The 18329-nt window shown below is 43.2% G+C and overlaps 1 protein-coding gene across 3 annotated transcripts in view; it reads right to left on the bottom strand.

Moving 5' to 3' along the window:
* Positions 1-2377: 2377 nt before the first annotated feature.
* Brd7 (bromodomain containing 7) overlaps positions 2378-18329 on the bottom strand; it is a 34480-nt gene continuing 18528 nt past the window's right edge. For 2 of the 3 annotated variants that reach the window (XM_052727309.1, XM_052727311.1), the window contains exons 7-17: positions 15591-15775; positions 14735-14858; positions 13750-13825; positions 12335-12442; positions 11631-11766; positions 9037-9148; positions 6807-6887; positions 4267-4378; positions 3867-4010; positions 2959-3102; positions 2378-2611 (exon numbers count right to left, since the gene is read on the bottom strand). In XM_052727309.1, coding sequence (XP_052583269.1) covers positions 2556-2611; positions 2959-3102; positions 3867-4010; positions 4267-4378; positions 6807-6887; positions 9037-9148; positions 11631-11766; positions 12335-12442; positions 13750-13825; positions 14735-14858; positions 15591-15775 — 1278 coding nt within the window. In that variant the 3' untranslated portion in view covers positions 2378-2555. The remainder of the gene's footprint in view (positions 2612-2958; positions 3103-3866; positions 4011-4266; positions 4379-6806; positions 6888-9036; positions 9149-11630; positions 11767-12334; positions 12443-13749; positions 13826-14734; positions 14859-15590; positions 15776-18329) is intronic. The other variant, XM_052727310.1, reaches the window with a different exon arrangement.

The raw sequence follows: 18329 nt of genomic DNA, 5'->3' as shown, positions 1-18329 counted from the left end.
CTTGTGGCAGGTACATCTACTGGTGAATTATGGGTTATTGCCTAAATATTTGAGGCAAGGTTTCCTCCTATAACTCAGGCTGTCCTTAAACCTTCAACTCCTGATCTTGCAGTATCTACTAGGGTGCCAGGACTACAGGCATGTGCCACCACAGCCAGTCTCTTTCTGTGTGTGTATGCACGTTCATGTGTGTGCAGGCCTACATCTGCTGGCTCAGAAGGAAATCAGAAGACAACCTTGGGTATCTTGAGTCAGAGCTTCTCTCCTTCTGCCAGCTTCATGCTAGCTGCCCTATGTCCAGGCTTCCTTGGTCTCTGTCTTCCATCTTCCTATAGGAGTGCAGATTGCAGACATGCACACCACTGCATCCAGCTTTTCACATGGGTTCTAGGGATTCAAACTCAGGCTATGAAGCTTGCACAAGCACTCTAACCACCGAGGCACCTTCCACTTGCTGCTTATTGTGGCCAATTTATGTGACTCCAAGCCTCACAAATGCTAACCCTCAAGCAGTCTACCAACAGACCTACACCCTTCAGCCCTTAAACTCTGTTTTAAAAACTAAAATCAAAATCTAAAAGACTTGATATAAACACACTTGAATTGACTTTCTTTTGTTTTGTTGGTTTTTGAGACAGTTTCTCTGTGTAGCTCTGGCTGCCCTTGAACTTGGTTAGTACACCAGGCTGGCCTTGAACTCACAGAAATCCACTTGCCTCTGCCTCCTGAGTGCTGGGATTAAAGGTATGCACCACCATGCCCAGCTTCTATAATTTCTTGGGAGAATCAACTTTTCTTTACTTTCCTTGTTCTGGCTTAATAATGATTTCAAATCAAGAAAAATAGGTATGTCTTCTGGTCTAAATATTTTGCAGACAGGCTCTGTAAAAGGGTATTACATCTGTTCACTAAACTAGGGTATATCAACATTGAAATTTTATTTATCTTAAAATCATGTGTATGTGTGTGTGCATGTGGGTATGTACACACACATGCCAGTGCTGGCAGAGCAGGCCAAAGGCATGAGATTCCCTGGAGCTAAAGTTACAGGTGTCTTGGAGCTCCCCAATGAGGATGCCAAGAACTTGACTCCAGTCCTCTGCAAGAGCAGTACGTGCTCTTAACTGCTGGGCCATCTCTCCAGTGCTCCTACCCCCACCTTTTTTTTTTGAGGCAGGGTCTCATTATGTTACCCAGCTGGACTCAAATTCATGGCAATCCTCTTATCTCAGCCTCCCAAGTACTGGGACTCTAAGTGTGAGCTACCATACCCAGCTTGCTTTTCAAACACATTAGATCTTGATCCAGATTTAGAAAAATCATCACTTATTTCAGCCCAGTGATGAAGTGATAGAAGGGGAAATATCTGATGGTCTCCTACTTAATCTGCTTGGTCACTTGACCTTTGTATTTCAGACAAAGGGAAATGATTCCGGGGCACACATGAAACAGGTGGCCTTGGAGAAACTGAGCAGAGGCAAGCTCTCCTTTAAGCTCTAGACTCTAATGTGTCTAAGGATGATTTGGTCATATTTGTGTGTCCTTTTGCTACGGCTCCAAATAACTAAAACAAACAAACGAAAAAACCCAACCCAAAATAAAAACCCACTAGACATGTTTTATCACCATGAATCTCCTAGCCCACTTTTTTTGTTTTCTTTTTGTATGTTGGGGTCAGATGTAGCACCTGATAACCACAAATGGGGACACCATTCCCATCAGGTACACAGAGGGCAGAACCATACCAGGAAACTTTAACATAATCTTGAGTGTGTTCACTTTCATGGTGTGATGCTACAAAAATCTCACTGGACAGGACTATGCTTAAAAATCCAGGTCCTGGGCCAGTGAGAAGGTCTGTGAGTAAAAAGGCCTTTTCTGACAAGTCTAGTGACCTAAGTTTAATCCATGATGTCCACAGCAGAAGCAGAGACTCAACCCCCAAGGGTTGTCCTCTGACCTCTACACAGGCACCAGGGCATGCATGCCTGGGCCCAAGGTGTACATAACATACATCCAGTAATAATAACAACAACAACAACAGCAATAACAACCACCACCACAGTAATACAGCTGGGTTTTGTCAGTTAAATCAAACAGCACTAGTGGCAGTCTGAAAGGCCACTAGGATGGCCTGCTCACAAGACTACTTTCAGAATGTTATTTAGATGAGTTCTGGTAAGGCAGATCTTACAACTGCCTGCTTGTAATTTCTCTAATGAGTGTGGAAAATGTGAAAAATGGGGAATTTATTTTGAGGACCTGCTCCTTTGAAAGATGACCATGAAAAAGGCTGGTGTGTATTCCAGGCGTCTATACTTAGACCCAAGTCAGACCAAGTCAAGGGGCAATTAATTAGCTGACACACCAGCAAGCCTCACAGTCCCAGGTTCAGCTTTATTTCCTAATACAAGTCCAATCTCTGGAACACTGAAAGGAACTGTTCCAAAGCTTAATTAAAACACAATTTACAAATAGTTAATATCTTCTGAAAAGCACCTCCAAGTTCAGAATGAAAAAAGTATGTACACAGCATAATCAAATACCAGGCAACTTCAGCTCCCGTCAGGCCCACACTCAGCAGCACGAGTCTCCTTAGGTTCTTCACACTCTGGAGGAGGAAGACAGCACTCAGCATTCTGTCCCATTGAGTTCTAAGGGAAGCTGGTGTTCAGTGGACGCATTGCTTGCCAGCCCTCCATGTCCCACTCACAGCTAAGGGGAAGCCTGGCAGTAAGTCACTGCTGCAGCTTTTTGACAAATGTATCCAATCTTTAAACACAATGGAAAGAAAACTAAAAAAAGCCATGATAAAACCTATGATTTAGAATGCTAATCTCAAAAATTACATGAAACAAAATCAAACCAGACAAGGGTTCTTAATTCATATTAAGGGAAAAAGGGTCAATTTTCCTTTTATTCGTAAGCATCTCCCACCCACAGAAACAGGGCACTTACCTTCTGTCAAATCTACGAAGCTGTTTCCCATGGCGGGGGGAGGGACAGAGATCCCCATTGCTTTACGGACTCCGTGGACGCTCACAACATCCCCCGGGGTCACCTGCTGTGTGAGCTCTTTAAGGTTATTGGTCACTTGTTCAGCTAGGAAAAATGGGGCGAAAAAAGCTCAGGGTACCAAAGTGGTTCATTTAGACAGTCCGTCCCCACCACACTCCCTGAGACAGGGTTTCTCTGTGTAGCCCTGGCTGTCCTGGAACTCACTCTATAGACCAGACTGGCCTTGAACTCAGAGATCCACCTGCCTCTGCCTCTCAAATGCTGGGATTAAAGGCGTGAGCCACCACCGCCTGGCCCTTTAGACACTTTTTATAAGTCTTGTTATGTAGCCCTTGCTGGCCTTGGATTCACAGAAACCCTTCTACCTCAGCCCCCCAAAGGGGTGGAATTTTAAGTGTATGCCACCTACATATGTGCGTGCATGTGAAGGCTGAGAGTCAACGTGAATTCTCTTCTTCAGTTACTGTCCATCTTATTTTTTGAGACAGGGGTCTCTCACTGAACCTAAAGTACACTGACGTGGCTAGAACAGCCAGTGCGCTCCAGGGATCTGCACATTTCCAGCCTCTCACTAAGGCTGGAGGTGCATGCCACTGCACCTCCACATGCTGGGAATCTGAACTCTGGCCCTCCTGTTTTCCTGACAAACACTTTGCCGACTGGGCCATCTACCTAACTGCTGGTAATTAAAGAAAGAAAACGCCTACAGAATTGTCAATGTGTAAATGCAGAATACTACATTCATGGTTGGCATTCACTGCAGGTACTTTCCAGACCTGCCACTTGCTGGAAGCCTTTCTTTCATGCACCCAGCCCTGCTCTATTTCCCATCATGGGGACAAACATACCAAGGTACATTTCTCTGTAAGAAGGACCCAAGAGACAGATCATATTGGGAGGAGGCCTGGTGCTCAGCCGCTCATTCTGTGCCTCCTGGAGTTCCCTGAGCAATCTTGTAGTCTCATCAAGCTTCCTCTGGAACACCTCAGCCTCTGTGGTAAGAAGACAACACTGAAGAAAACAAAGGCAGCCTGTGTTTGACCTGTGGCCCCAGGCTCTGCTATGGTTAGCTTCCATCCAACTGAGACCAACAGTACAGTTACGCTCTGCTAGTATTTCAACCCAGATGGCCAACATATCCCCATAGTAAGCATTAGTTAATTAATTAGTTAACTGGTGTTGACATGGCAGCAAGTCGAACTGCCTGAGTCGGACAGTCCCCAGGAGTCTGTGGTCCCCGACACTCACCTTCAGAGTCAAAGGCCTCAGCTGGAGCACCACAGTTTGTCACTGCTTGTAGTGCTGTGAGCCTGTCCTGACTGCTGGACTCCAGGCGCCCTGTTGGCTCTATTTGTGTAATCTGCTTCAACAGGGAAAAAAAGTTAATTATTGGAGCTTGCTAAACCATGACAGTGCCAAGGAAAAATCAGTATGATAGCTTGCGCTTACAAGCAAAGTTATTCCACCTAGTCACCTTACAATCATAATTTTGATCATGTCTTCCAAGAACTCTTTTAAAAATGTTGTTCTCTCTTGCCAGGCTCTCGGCCGTGGCCTCCAAAGGAAAAAAAAAAAAAAAAAAAAAAATGTTGTTCTCAAACCCTGGCCGAAAGCATGCATAAATCCACACTTCTCTTTAATGACACGACAGCTTATGCAATCTGCATCATTTGATTCGTATGTCAACCATTCTGAAGACAAAGTACTAAGAGCCTGTCACTGTCTAAACTGAGGTGCTTGGTGACGATGGCAATGCCTTCAAAGGTCTGTTTCAGCCCAGCCACTCCACACTTGCCACCTGCATTTCTAGAGATCTATAGCTTTAGCAGCTCCCTGGGTCTTCCTCAAACCCCAAAGCTAGATCATCAGTACTGCACGAGAGGAACAAAGTCATAAGAGTAGAGTTTTATTTTTGGAATCCTAAGACTCACAGTTTCCATAACTTCCACACAACTTTTCAAGAATGCATCAATTAACAAGAACCAAAAGTTCATGGTTCCATTTTTACTCGGGCGCTGACCGCGCTCCAAGTGCCGTCCGTCTGAAGCCCCGGCTGCCTACACAGGGCTGAGGAGGGTGCAGCACAGAAAAAATGTGTACCTGTGATCAAGCACTTCAGCCGACTCCTACAACTCTGCCCAACCATCTTTTTATCTGACTTCCTTTCCTGTACTTTCACTAAACACAAGATCTCGTTGGAACCGCTTTCCCTGAGGAAGACATGGCTACCTAAGTACCATCTACTTTATCTGGACCTCACGTCACAAGTTTTCTTTCCTTCGGTTAAGGCTTGGCTTGAGTCTGTCCAATCTTAGACCACCCTATATAGCTCAGTGTCCTCAAGTTGTGTGACCTACTGAGGTCTACCCTTTGCCTTTAGTATTTTACTGAGATGCGCTGATCAAGGTTATGAATGACACTCGCAAGGGCCCCTCACTGGCCTTATCTACAGCTTTCAATCTTGCTGAACCTGCTCCATTTCTGCTAACCATCCATCCTTTCTTGGGATTCATACATTATTCAACTGTGGATTTCTCCAAGGTTCTATCCTTCAACCTTTTCCATGCTCTCCCTGAAGAGTCACACTTGTATGGCTGAAATAAAATTAATTTTGAATCACACCTGTCAGATTCATACCATAGACTTTGGACTTCCAGGCCCATACCTCCAGCAATGTCCCAAACACACCTATCAAAACAGAAACTCTCTGGGCCTTTTCTCTCAAAGGTCCTTTTCCCTGCACATCCTCCATGAGCTAATAATCACCTATCTCACCCACCAGGTTTTGTCAATTTTTTATTATGTCTCTCTTTTGTATAGTTGAGGAATCTTCTGGTATATTTCCCAAGTTCAGATTCTCTTCCTTTCTATTGATAAGCTAAGTTATTTTTGCTTAAGTCTCACAAGCCTTAAAAAAACAAAACACATACACACACACACACCCACCCACCCACCCACCCACCAGGGTCTCTCTACATAGCACTGTAGCCCTGGGACTCAACTCTGTAGACCAGACTGGCCTTGAACTCAGAGATCCGCTCAACTTTGCCTCCTGAGTACAGGCATAGGCATGCATCACTATGCCCAGCAAGTCCCACAGCTTTTTAATGGTCTATCTCTTCATAATTTATCACAGTAGCCCACTTTCTATCTTCTAGGAGAAAATCTCAGCCTTTTAGCACTGCATAAGGAACTCCTCATTGGGTTCCCACCTACACAGTCTCACTCCCTGTCTTCCTCTTCTTGGGAATCTTAAGTCACCTGTCCCCTGAGCTCACTGAGTATGTGTCCTGTATGCATGTGTCCCTGTATGCATCTTCCAGCCCTGTTCTTGCTCCTGAGAGCAATGAGTCGCCCAACCTTGAGGGTGCATGCTGGGCAGTTACACTGTGGTAATGTCTTTGGGCTCCCTTCTTTAAATGCTTGTCTATGACATGAGCTACTTCTAAACTCCCCAAATTACTTCCTTTTATTCCAGATGATACTCAATTAATACATTTTTATAAAAATAGTTATTTTGTGTGTGTGTGTGGGGGGGGTGATACACATGCCACGGCACATAATGGTGTTTTGGAAGTCAGAAGAGAATCTGTGTGAAGTCATTTCTCTTCTTCCACCTTTATACAGACTCCAAGGATTGAACTCTATCCCCAGGCTCATATGACAAGCATCTTTACCTGCTGAGCCATCTCACCAGCCCCAACTAGTACTGTCATCTTAAAATAAATAATGCCTAATCATTTAGGTCTCCTAACTTATTCTCCATTTAAGGAATGGAATGTAAGCACCTCTGCTTCTCTTGCTGTGTCCAGGGCTCTGGTCTGGCCGCCTTCATCTTCAGGTGATGACTGTATGGATAAAGGAAAGACCTGTTTATGCAAGCAATAAATGCAAATATCCAGGTAAATAGAAAACTTTGTGGCAAGAGAAAAGTATGCAGATTATAAGAATATACATATACATATTTTAAATGATTTATTTATTTTAATTTTATGTGCATTGGTGTTTTGCCTGCATGTATGTCAGTGTGAGGTGTTGAGTCACTTGGAACTGGAGTTACAGACAGTTGTGAGCCGCCACGTGGTTGCTGGGAACTGAACCTAGGTCCTCTGGAAGAGCAGCCAGTGTTCTTAACCACTGAGCCTTCTCTCCAGCCCCAAGAATATATTTTTTAAACCAAAATTAATAAATATAATTATTAGCATTCTGAGTCTTTGTGAGTTGCTAGTGATGCTAAGATCCATGTCTGATTATACACAGCCAAATGTGGTGGTACATGCCTATAAACTAGCAACTGGAGACTGAGGCAGAAGTATAATGAGTTTGAGGCTAGCTTGGGCTGCACAGATCCTGCCTCAAAAAAAATTTTTTTCTAGAACACCATTATATATTCAAGAATATATTTGGTAAATAGTATATAAATACCTAAATATACAGTCCAAGGAGAGATAGGAAAAAACTTTAGAGTTTAATAGGCATTAAAGAAACAGAGGCTTACTATAAAACACAAATGCCACAGAATGTAGGTGATCCCCCATGACTGTATGCACGTTAGTATAATTCACACATAAAAAAAAAAACAAAAAACATCTAGCTGGGTGTGGTAGTGTACACTCCTTTAATCCCAGCACTAGAGAGGCAGAGGCAGGTGGACCTCTATGAGTCTGAGACCAGCCTGGTCTACAGAGTGAGTTCCAGGGCAGCCAGGGCTACACAGAGAAACCCTGTCTCTGAAAAAAAAAAAGCCAAAAACAAACAAAAAATACATCATGGACATCAAAAAAAGTGTTATCTTTTCTTGAAGGTTTATACTCTGATTTAGCCCATTTCCAATTTCTAAAAATTGTAAGCCATATATCCTTTGCCCGTGCAGCCCGTGCTTTACTTTGTAGGATTAATTCTGAGAAGAGAGACTGCTAGATCAAAGGGCAGAAAGACCGTATTTTAAATACATTACTATAGCCACCAAATCAAAGCAATCCGGTTTTAGGTAACTACGAATTCTAATTAGCTAAGGGGAAGGATTAAGTACATTTAATCTCTGAACAGATGAAAAGGTATCTTTTAGGATCTAAGGAAAGTAGTTCATGTATAGGAATTTGCAGCAGAAGTCCTGAGTCTGAGGTACTGACTATACTTGCTAAGTCACCCAAGGGACCATCACCATCTGTGCAGTTGCAGCCAGGGGATAAGGCACTGGGGTCATAGCCACCATGAAGAGTTATGACTTCTGGGGCTAAAAGCACTTGTTCTTGCGGAGGGCCTGTGGTCTGCTGGCCAGCACCCACATGGCAGCTCACACACATAAAAATAAATAAATCTAAACATTAAAAAAAATGACTTCCACTGGGCGGCGGTGGCACATGTCTTTAATCCCAGCCCTCAGGAGGCAGACAGATCTCTGTGAGTTCAAGGCCAGCCTGGTCTACAGAGCGAAATCCAGGACAGGCACCAAAACTACATGGAGAAACCTTGTCTCAAAAAAAAAAAAAAAAAAAAAAACACGACTTCCAAGACTCTTCTAATGTGGTGAGCAGAACATTCTAGACATCAATAGGAATGTTTCCAGGGTCTAGTCCCTGAGTCAGGACCGAATGATTCCAGATACAAACTCTTCACAACAGAATCAGTGGGGAAGGTTTTCCTTTCTGAGGCTCCTAGTGTGGGGCTATGACTGCACACAAGGAAAAGCACACTTCCCATCTTGTCAGCCAGTTTCGTTCCCAGCTCAGAAGCAAGATTCCTTTTCATTTCATTAGGCTCCACAGCACCTGCTCACTTCTGAACCCTACTTCTGAGTCTTACCAAAATTAGTAGAGCATGGCCATGTTCTAGCTTTCCCGGATCCTGGTAGCTGACTTACTCCTTTCCGTTCACTGTCCTCCACCCACGGCAGGCCATCTCTTCAGGGGAATGGAGTTCAGCTGTCACACTGGTTAATCCTTGGTCTCATAACATTGACTGTCTAGGGCTTCAAAGCCATTTATAAACAGCCTGCTGTTTTAGCAGTGTGCTTACCACATCCAAGTCCTGTAGACTCCTGGAATGTCCTCCTTTTGTTAGAACATCCAGTAAACTATCTGCTATAACATACGGGTAATCTTGGCACGTGGCCAAAAACTCAGAAATGCTGGAAAAAAAGAGTTGGGATAAATCACTATATAGAAGTAGTCTCCATGGCTTAGTCCCTAGCACAGTCAACTCTTCCCATTAGATGCCCTTGGTTTATATATACTATAAAATGTTCTGTCCACAAACAACATTGTACCTGCATACTTACCAGTGATTAATTTACCACCATGAACACAAAAAAATGAAGCAAAAGTGAAATGTTCCTGAGGATCCCCAAAGAAAACAAAGATGTCAAAGACGGGGCTCAACTAAGTCTTGGGGCTTCTTGCTAGTTCTCCTTAATAATCTTACTCAACTCAGGATTTTCCTATGTACCAAAACCTCAAAAATCACACCCTTGTTTGCATAAACAGGTATCACAAGCTTACCATACTCCACACTGAACTGTCAGCTACTCTGCCCAAGTGGTGTTCTAAAACCATCCCCTTTTAGTAGACCGCAAGTCTGAAAACCCTGATAGCATCCTGGCTTCTCTTACCCTCCAGTTAAAAACCAGTAATGTACTAATTACTAACCCTCAACACCACAATGGCTGCTTCCCTGGTCTACTGCTCATTCCTGGTTTCTGCCCTTGTAGCCCATGCTTTGTATACCTGTCCAAGTAGTCCCTTCTGAATTACAAGCCAGATTGGGTCACGACTGTGTGCCACCGACCAGCTCCTGATCCACCAAGAACACCAAGTCCTCAGAGCAATCTCCTACAGTGACCCTTGTGACCACTGCTTTCCCCTCTACCTGTTCTGCTCCTTGCTGCTCTTCCTTATGCTCTTGGCTGGGTCAGGCACACTCTCAGTTTAGGTCCCTTGCTCGGCTACTTCAGAGCCAGGATGCCCTTCTTTCAGAAAGGAGCACTGCCAGTCCCCTCTCCTGTCACTTTCCTGAACCCAGCATTACCTCGGCTTGGGCAACTTTGTCTTGCTCCAATCTCTGTCACTATCTGACAGGAGGGCATGATTCTGTCATAGAATCCTCAGTGTCTGGAAGAATGTCTGACACATAGTAGGCACACACTGCTAACTTGTGGATGGCCTCAATGAGTAATCTAGAACAAATGTGTCCCATTTTGCACAGTCTAAGGGTAAGAACTGCTCAATCTGAAACCAGAGCCAGTCTCTTAATTTAGGGACCCCGTCTTGAAACACAACACAAGCACACACCCTAACACATGAGTGATCAGAGTTAAACACCTCCACCCCAAATATAAATGAACAAAACCCCAAACAATAACAAAACCCCAAAACCAGGGGACTGGTTAATCTACAGGATTAAATTCTTGAACATAATAAAAGTTAAAAGGTACCAGTGCCAAGAAGAGAAAATTCAGGTTCAATGGTGTCGCGTGTCGTGTCCGTCGTCCCCCCCCCCCCCCCCCCCCCCCGCCATGGTCCTGGTAAACTAGGCCAGTATCTTATTAAGCTGATCAGATAAAAGTACTCAGCATCCTGAGGAGGAATACAGACGTTACCCACCTCCTGAGACATGTAAAAGGAATGGCTGGGAGTAACTACAGTGGTTTGGTTGGCACATGACAGTCAATCTGTCCTGTATGCAGGCTGCTTTAGCAATTAAGTCATCATGGCCTACATTTCGCAGCTTAGGAAAATGCTTTGTGAGTTCTTAAACTGACCAAGTCTGAAACATAACTGACAAAAGTGTTATAGCAGCAGGTTCTGATGTAAGAAGATCCCAAACTTGAGTATCAGGAACATCTTTAAAAAGGTATTTCTGTAGCTGGCCAGTGGTAGAGCACACCTTTAATCAGGAGGCAGAGGCAGACAGAAATCTGAGTTTGCGGACAGCCTGGTCTATAGAGTGAGTTCCAAGAACAGAGCAAAACAGAAAAACCCTGCTTAAAAAACCAAAAACCAAACCAAATCAAAAAGGTCTTTCTGAGATCAGAGAACTGGCTCAGTAGATAAGAGCACTTGCTGCTGTAGCAGAGAACATGGATTTGACCCACTCAGCAGCCGACAACTGTCTGCAACTCCAGTCCCGGGGATCCGACACCCTCTTCTGACCAACTCCAGCACTAGGCACATGCATACATGCAGGCAAAACACTCATATACATAATAATAGTGCTAATAAAAGAAATAATAGGCCGGGCGGTGGTGGCGCACGCCTTTAATCCCAGCACTCCGGAGGCAGAGCCAGGCGGATCTCTGTGAGTTCGAGGCCAGCCTGGACTACCAAGTGAGTTCCAGGAAAGGCGCAAAGCTACACAGAGAAACCCTGTCTCGAAAAACCAAAAAAAAAAAAAAAAAAAAAAAAAAAAAAAAAAGAAATAATAAAATTAATCTACAAAGAAAAGATATTTCTATTAGAAAATACTACAAAGGCCAGTATCAAGAAGGTATGTTCTCTCTAAAAGACTACACATTTTCTGTCATTTGGATAACTTTATAGGTCTACCTACAAATCACACATTGTATATTAATATTTCAGAAAAAAGCATGTTCAGAGTACTAACTGGCGGCTTACCTGAAATTGTTTGGAAGGTCAGAGTCTTCCCCATATGTCGAATAGATTAAATCAGAATCATCTTTGCTGATATTGGCAAATGTAGAGTCGTAATGTGGGGCATAAGAACTATAGGGTCCATAATTCAAGTATAATACTGTTAAAAAATTAAATACTATTGTATCATTTAAAATCGTTAATACACTTGTTGGTTTTATTAAAAGACTGCATTCTCTAACTTCACTGACCTGTATATAAATCTGAGAGACACTCCCAACAGTCACAGCTATTCCTCAGTATACTTGGGGACTGACTGTAGTCCCCACAGATATATTTGCCTGAAGTTTACACATGTCCTCCATTACACATCAAATCATATCTAGGCAACTTGAAGAATCCAGTGGGATATAAATAACTGCTACACTGTATTGTTCAAGAGATAAGGATAGTCTGTGTTACTCTGCCTTACTTCCGATTGGTTTGTATGAGTATGTTGGAGTTGGATACAGAGGGCCACCTGCACCGCAGAGCATTGACACAAATGAGTTATTACCATAAAGGAAGGAGGAAGGAACTCTGCATTACTAATAGCCAATTTTTCAGTTTCTTTTGAATCTGATGATGAACTGCTATTGCAAAAATACCATCAAGAAAGCCAGTGAATGAAGCAATGAATATAACTGCACTTTCCTTTCCCAACTCCCTTAAATAGGTAGGAGACTCACCTGGGGTTACTCTGTTCCTTTTATCTTCTTTGAAACCCTGCAGGGTGTTCACTCCAGACTGCAGTCTTCCAGTCGTCATTCCCAGTCTTACAGGGCAGTAGCCTGGCTCTAGGACAGAGAACCCAGCACAATGAAGGAGGTACACATGGCAGTGATCCACAGAGATGTTATCAATGCGATATGAAGGAGGTTGGGAAGATTTTACTCTACCCATTTCTAAGCTAAGCTAATTTGAACTCAGAAAGGTATGTGGCTTAGACTATAAACCTGGTCCTCTTCAGTATACTCCATTGCTTTGTGTATTCTCCATCATCATGTTACACTTTATCTAAAAGTGAGATTTTTATCAAAACAGTCCCCCTGACAGACTGGCATGTACCTATAATCCAACACTTAAGAAAACTGAGGCATTTTGAGATAGGATCTCATGTAGCCCAGGCTGACCTTGAACTTGCTGTGTAGCCAAGGATGAACTTAAATTCTTGATTTTCTGCCTCCACATTTCCTGTGCTGGGATTAGAGATATTTGCTACCACACTTAATTTCTATGGTGCTGGGCATGGCTTTGCTCATGCCAGGCAAGCAGTCTATCAACTGAGCTAGTCCTATTACTGGTCATTGAATGTAGGCTCACCGATTAGTCTCCAAATGCATCAAGTTCTTCCTTTGCTTCCAGGATTCTTGCCGTGGTCCCACCGCTATTCCCTGACCACTTAACTCACTTATGGCATCAACCTAAACATCATCTCCTTACGGAAGCCCACTCTTCTTATCAAATGCTAGGTAGCCACACCTCCCTTAGCTACAATTATGGTTGAACTAGTCCTTTGGGGCACTTACAATTGAAGACAGGTATTTAAGGAATACTTAATTCTGGAAGACCTCTCTTTCTATGATGTTTCATGTGTCCCTTTGACCCTCCAGGGTGTTAGGGTAAGGGACTTGTCTCATTTGCTCCCTTCATACACCTTGTTTAACTTATGCTGGGTTCCAAAGACAGTGATGTGCCCACAGCAAACAATGACTAGTGGGCATTGCTTCCTAAATGTAGGAATTCTGTTATTACCCATTTCTACTTTCCTACTATGTTTCTCATGACAGTATGAAAATGCATTATTTATTAAACGAAATAATGTAAGTAGAAGCAGAAGCTAAGCTCACTGTTCCATGAAACACAGCACCCAGACAAGTTCTTAGTGGCTAACAGTTGGATTTATCACTGCATTCTCCTACCACCTGTTCTACTTCAGTAGAGGCTCAGAATCAATGAAGCCAAGAACTATGGACAGAACCCTCTCAAACTGTGTACCCAGTAATAAGACGTCCTTTTCCTGTGAGCTGTCAGACTAACACACAAGTTTATTGTTCTTTGCAAATAGTACCAGGCTCACACAGAGTCTTGAAACTGATCCTACCTCCTACAACGGGCTCAACAGGATGGAGAAGTCCCAATGTTGTTGTTCCATCTGGTTTTCTTCTTTCAAATTCACACTGAAACAACCAAAGTTATCAGGTGGAGTAAAGTTTAACACAGTCTATATATACAGAGCATAGCCATCAAATGAACACCATAGGCTTATCATTAAATTCAGAACACTGGGGCTGGAAAGATGGCTCAGAGGTTAAGAGCACTGCCTGCTCTTCCAGAGGTCCTGAGTTCAATTCCCAGCAACCACATGGTGGCTCACAACCATCCCTAATGAGATCTGGTGCCCTCTTCTGACCTGCAGCCATACATACTGTATACATAATAAATAAATAAATCTTTAAAAAAAAAAAAAAAAGTTTAAAAAAAAAAAATTCAGAACACTGACTTTCACAGCCATCTGTGTCCACAGGTATTGATGGGCTAGATAAATGAAGATGAAAATCTAATTTTGAAAAGCTGTCTGGGCCACTAGTTCTCCCAAACTATAAAAAACAAAATAAAACAAAAAAAACTATCAAAATACCACAGACTCACAACTGCTGGGGGCTGAGGTACGGGAGGGGGCAGGAAACTTACCCAAAGCCATGTATAACTCTACTTGGTTGTAAAACCAATGTAATAAATAGGGTCAGTTCAAAATGTTTAAGTCTGCTGCCAGGCATGGTAATGCACACCTGTAGTTCCAGCATTCTGAGAGGCTAAGACAATTAGATCATGACTTCAGGGTCAGTCTGGGCTACATAGTGATGCCCCATCTCAAAAAACAAAATAAAGAATGTTACTTCCCCCCTACACCCGAAGAAAACCCCCAGTAATAGAGACCAGGATAGTCATACTTTATAGACCCTTCTGTGAATATGGTAGGGATGGAATGGTCAATGGCAGAAACAAAATTAAAAGTACATGAGAAACCAATAAGCTACTGGTCTCAGAGACACAGGCCAGTGGGTGGAGGGAAGGAGGGCCCTCACCTGACTGTTTGCCAGCCGCCTCGTCAACTTGCCCCCCGACTCCTGGACAACTCGTTCAATCTGCTCATGTTCCCTCTCCAAGTTGCTGCTTCTCCATTTGTCTTCAAGCACATCTTTGTCTTTCCTGAGACACATATTAACACAAAGTTATAAAGAAGGATCTAAACAAGTAAGATGAAAACTATTAAAAGGCATCCCAAAGCTGAATATAGTTAAGTGGAGACACTTGTCCTCCAGTCACCAATTAAAACATCACTCCCCAGCAACCTGGCAAAGGGCCCTAGTGTTACTTGTATTACACTTTTTTTTTTTGAGTACAGTCATGAAAATAAATTTTAATTCAGGTATTATTTTGAAGAGAAAGTATACAACTTAAACTTTCTTTGCATTATAAGAGCAGAAATCCCAACTGTTGATTCTAACTTTCCGTATGGGTGGCAGTGAGATGCTGGGTAATCAGTGGCCAGACAACAGGACCAGCAGCTTTTCAATGGAAGACATGTGCACACGTCAGTGCCAGCCCATGTACTTTATGGAGTGCAGGTAGAGAATACACTGTATTCCAGCTATACACTAGTTCTACTGAAACAACCTCCCTGACACTCTAACGCCTTCATTTGCTGTCTTACAACTAATAAAGACGTTGACTCGGAACTGTTCCGTGAGCTGTGTGGTTAATTCTTCACAGTGCTCTGTATGACAAGAGGGAAATCAGACTATGAAAACAGACTTTTATGTCAAGAAAGGCAGCACTGATGTATGGGGACTGGTTTGCCCAAGTCAAACTTGAGCCAACAGTCCTGTCTGGCTTTACAAAAAAGGAAAAGTTTAACCTTCATATTCCAAAGTGCATTACTTTTTATTGTCCTTAGTGGGGCTTCTGAAGGCTTGTGTCTCAGCGTCTCCAGAGTCTTCCCTCTCTCGCTGCCAAGAGCCACTGTCCTCCCCACTCTGAGAGGCATCTGTTCTGTCCTTCTGCTTCCGAGTTTTCTGTAAGTCTGCCATGAAGTCTATGCTCTGCTTCAGGCTCTGAATTCTCTCCTGAAAGTATTAAAAAATAGTGTTTGCCTGCCACTGAGCAATACATTTTCTGCCACGAGAGCCTGCATTTATTATTATTATTATTATTTTAAAGAATATTTTTTTAAACTTTATTTTATGTGTATTGGTGTGAGGGTGTCAGATCCCCTGGAACTGGAATTACAGACAGTTGTAAGCTGCCATGTGGTTGCTGGGAATTGAACCTGGGTCCTCTGGAAGAGCAGCCAGTGCTCTTAACCACTGGGCCATCTCTCCAGCCCCCAGAGCCTGTATTTATTATTAAGGAGGGAAGAAAAGAAAGTGGAAGTACACTAAAGGAACCAGGACAGCAGAGTCCACTTAACTCAGACCTCTTAGTTTCCAATGTAAGCAGAGGAGAACGTTAACAGTGGATAAAGTAGGAATTGGGACTAAGAATTCAGACAGCCTTATCTCCTAAAGGTTAAGAATGACTCGAGGATTTAAAATCTGGAACACTCAAAGGATCTTTTGGTAATATTCCAGAATCCTATGGTGTGATCATCATAGGTGATCCAATGACTAGCATTCTGCTGTGTGAAACATGCATTAAGGGAAATAAGTAGTTGCTAGCATACTTTCTTTTTCATAGTGCATGATGTGCTTACTAAACAGAAAAGACAGCTATTTTGTGAAGCATATGCTCAATTTTCCAGTGCAATAATGTGCTATACAAATTCCATTAGGGGTTTGAGGTTATAAAAAGGACAAATTTGTTCCTACAGACTACTCTGCCTTTTAACTCTAAGAATTCCCACTAGATAACTGAAACACAACCTCCTGAGCACTGCACTGTAACGGCATGGAAAGCTTTCGTGCAATAACAGAGGCTGGAGAGGACTAGGAGTCAAATAACAACAGAAATGAGTGACCCCTAAGGCCAAAGAAACAACGCCGCCTCTCATTGCATTAGTGGGGGTGCAGACAACAGTGCCCAAGAGCATGACTCCTATTTAAAACTATTTAAACTAACGTCTATTTTACTGAACATTTTTGTGTTTTTTGAGACAGGGTCTCAAATAGTTCAGGGTGGCTCCAAACTTATCATGTAGCTGAAGATCTTGGTGTTCCTGTCTCCCCTTTATGTGGTACGTACTGGAAATTGAACCTAGGGCTTCATGCATGCTCTGTAAAGTATTCAGCCAAATGAGCTGTCTTCAGCCCCTTACTTGGCCTTTGTGGTAGTCTGAATAAAAATGGCCCCCAAAGACCCATAGGGAGTGGCACTATTGGGAGGTGTGGTCTTGTTGGAAGAAATGTGTCATTGGGAGGGAGTGGGGGAGGTCTTTGAGGTCTCAGGTGCTCAAGCCAGCCTAGTGTAGCAGTCTCTTCCTGCTGCCTGCAGTTCCAGATGTAGAACTCTCAGCTCCTTCTCCAGCACCATGTCTGTCTGCATGCCACCATGTTTCCCATCATGATAATGGACTAAACCTCTGAACTGTAAGCCAGCCCCAATTCAGTGTTTTCCTTTACAAGAGTTGCTGTGGTCATGGTGTCTCTTCATAGCAATAGAAACCTTAACTAAGACAGGAGTTGGTACCAAGGACTGGGGGGTACCAAGGATTGGAGTCAGCATTAAGCCTGACCATGCTTTTGTTTGGAGGATTGCTTGTGGATTTTGGACTAGAAAAGTAGTTAAAGGTGGGTGTGGTGTGGCACACCTTTAATCCCAGCACTTGGGAGGCAGAGGGAGGACCTTTGAGAGTTCGAGGTCAGCCTGGACTACAAATCGAGTCCCAGGACAACTAGAGCTACATAGAAAAATCTTGTCTCGAAAACAAAACAAAACAAAAAACCAGCAACGCAGTTGATGTGAAGCTTAGTGGCCATCCTAACAGGAACAGGGAAGAAGGTGGTACTGTGGGCGGCTCAAGAGGTTTCAGAGAATATTTGTATGTGGCCTGGAGATCATTTCTGTGGCATTTTGGCTAAGAATGTGGCTGCTTTTTGCCTTTGTCCGAAAAGTCTGCCTGAGGCTAAATTGAAGTGTTTTGGATTAATGGCACTGGCAGAGGAAATTTCAAAACAGCCCAATATTGACTGTTATGTACTTATTAGTGTTCATTCTTATGAAGATTTATAAAGAAAAGGAGCAAGCTGAGCAAGGAAAAATACAAAATGAACAGTTTAAGGAGAAAAGGCGCACCAGAAAATGGAATCGAGCTAAATCCTGTGTTCAAGGGGACAAACAGATTAAAGGAAATCCTGATGCTAAATGGAAAGGGGAGTGGTAAGACCCTCAGGGCAGGATCCCAGCCAGCTAAACCTCCAACTTGTAAAAAGAACAGCTTAGGGCCTGGTGTGGTGGTGCACACCTTTAATCCAAGTACTCAGAAGCAGAGGCTGGAGGATCTGTGTTTGAAGTCAGCTTGGTCTACAAAGAAAGTTCCAGGACAGCCAAGCTTAGGCACTGAAGAAAACCATCAACACCAGAAAGCTCATGAAAATGTAATTGAACAAGGGGGGATATGTTTCAGTCTCAGCAAGTAGCAGAACTTGGCAGCTTTGGCCACACGGTTCAGGCTTTAGAGTCAAG

Source organism: Peromyscus californicus, unplaced genomic scaffold (genome assembly GCF_007827085.1).
Source record: "Peromyscus californicus insignis strain IS unplaced genomic scaffold, ASM782708v3 Scaffold_8__1_contigs__length_139910024, whole genome shotgun sequence".
NCBI classification, from domain to species: Eukaryota; Metazoa; Chordata; class Mammalia; order Rodentia; family Cricetidae; genus Peromyscus; species Peromyscus californicus.
This window is presented reverse-complemented; position numbering and strand designations above follow the sequence as displayed.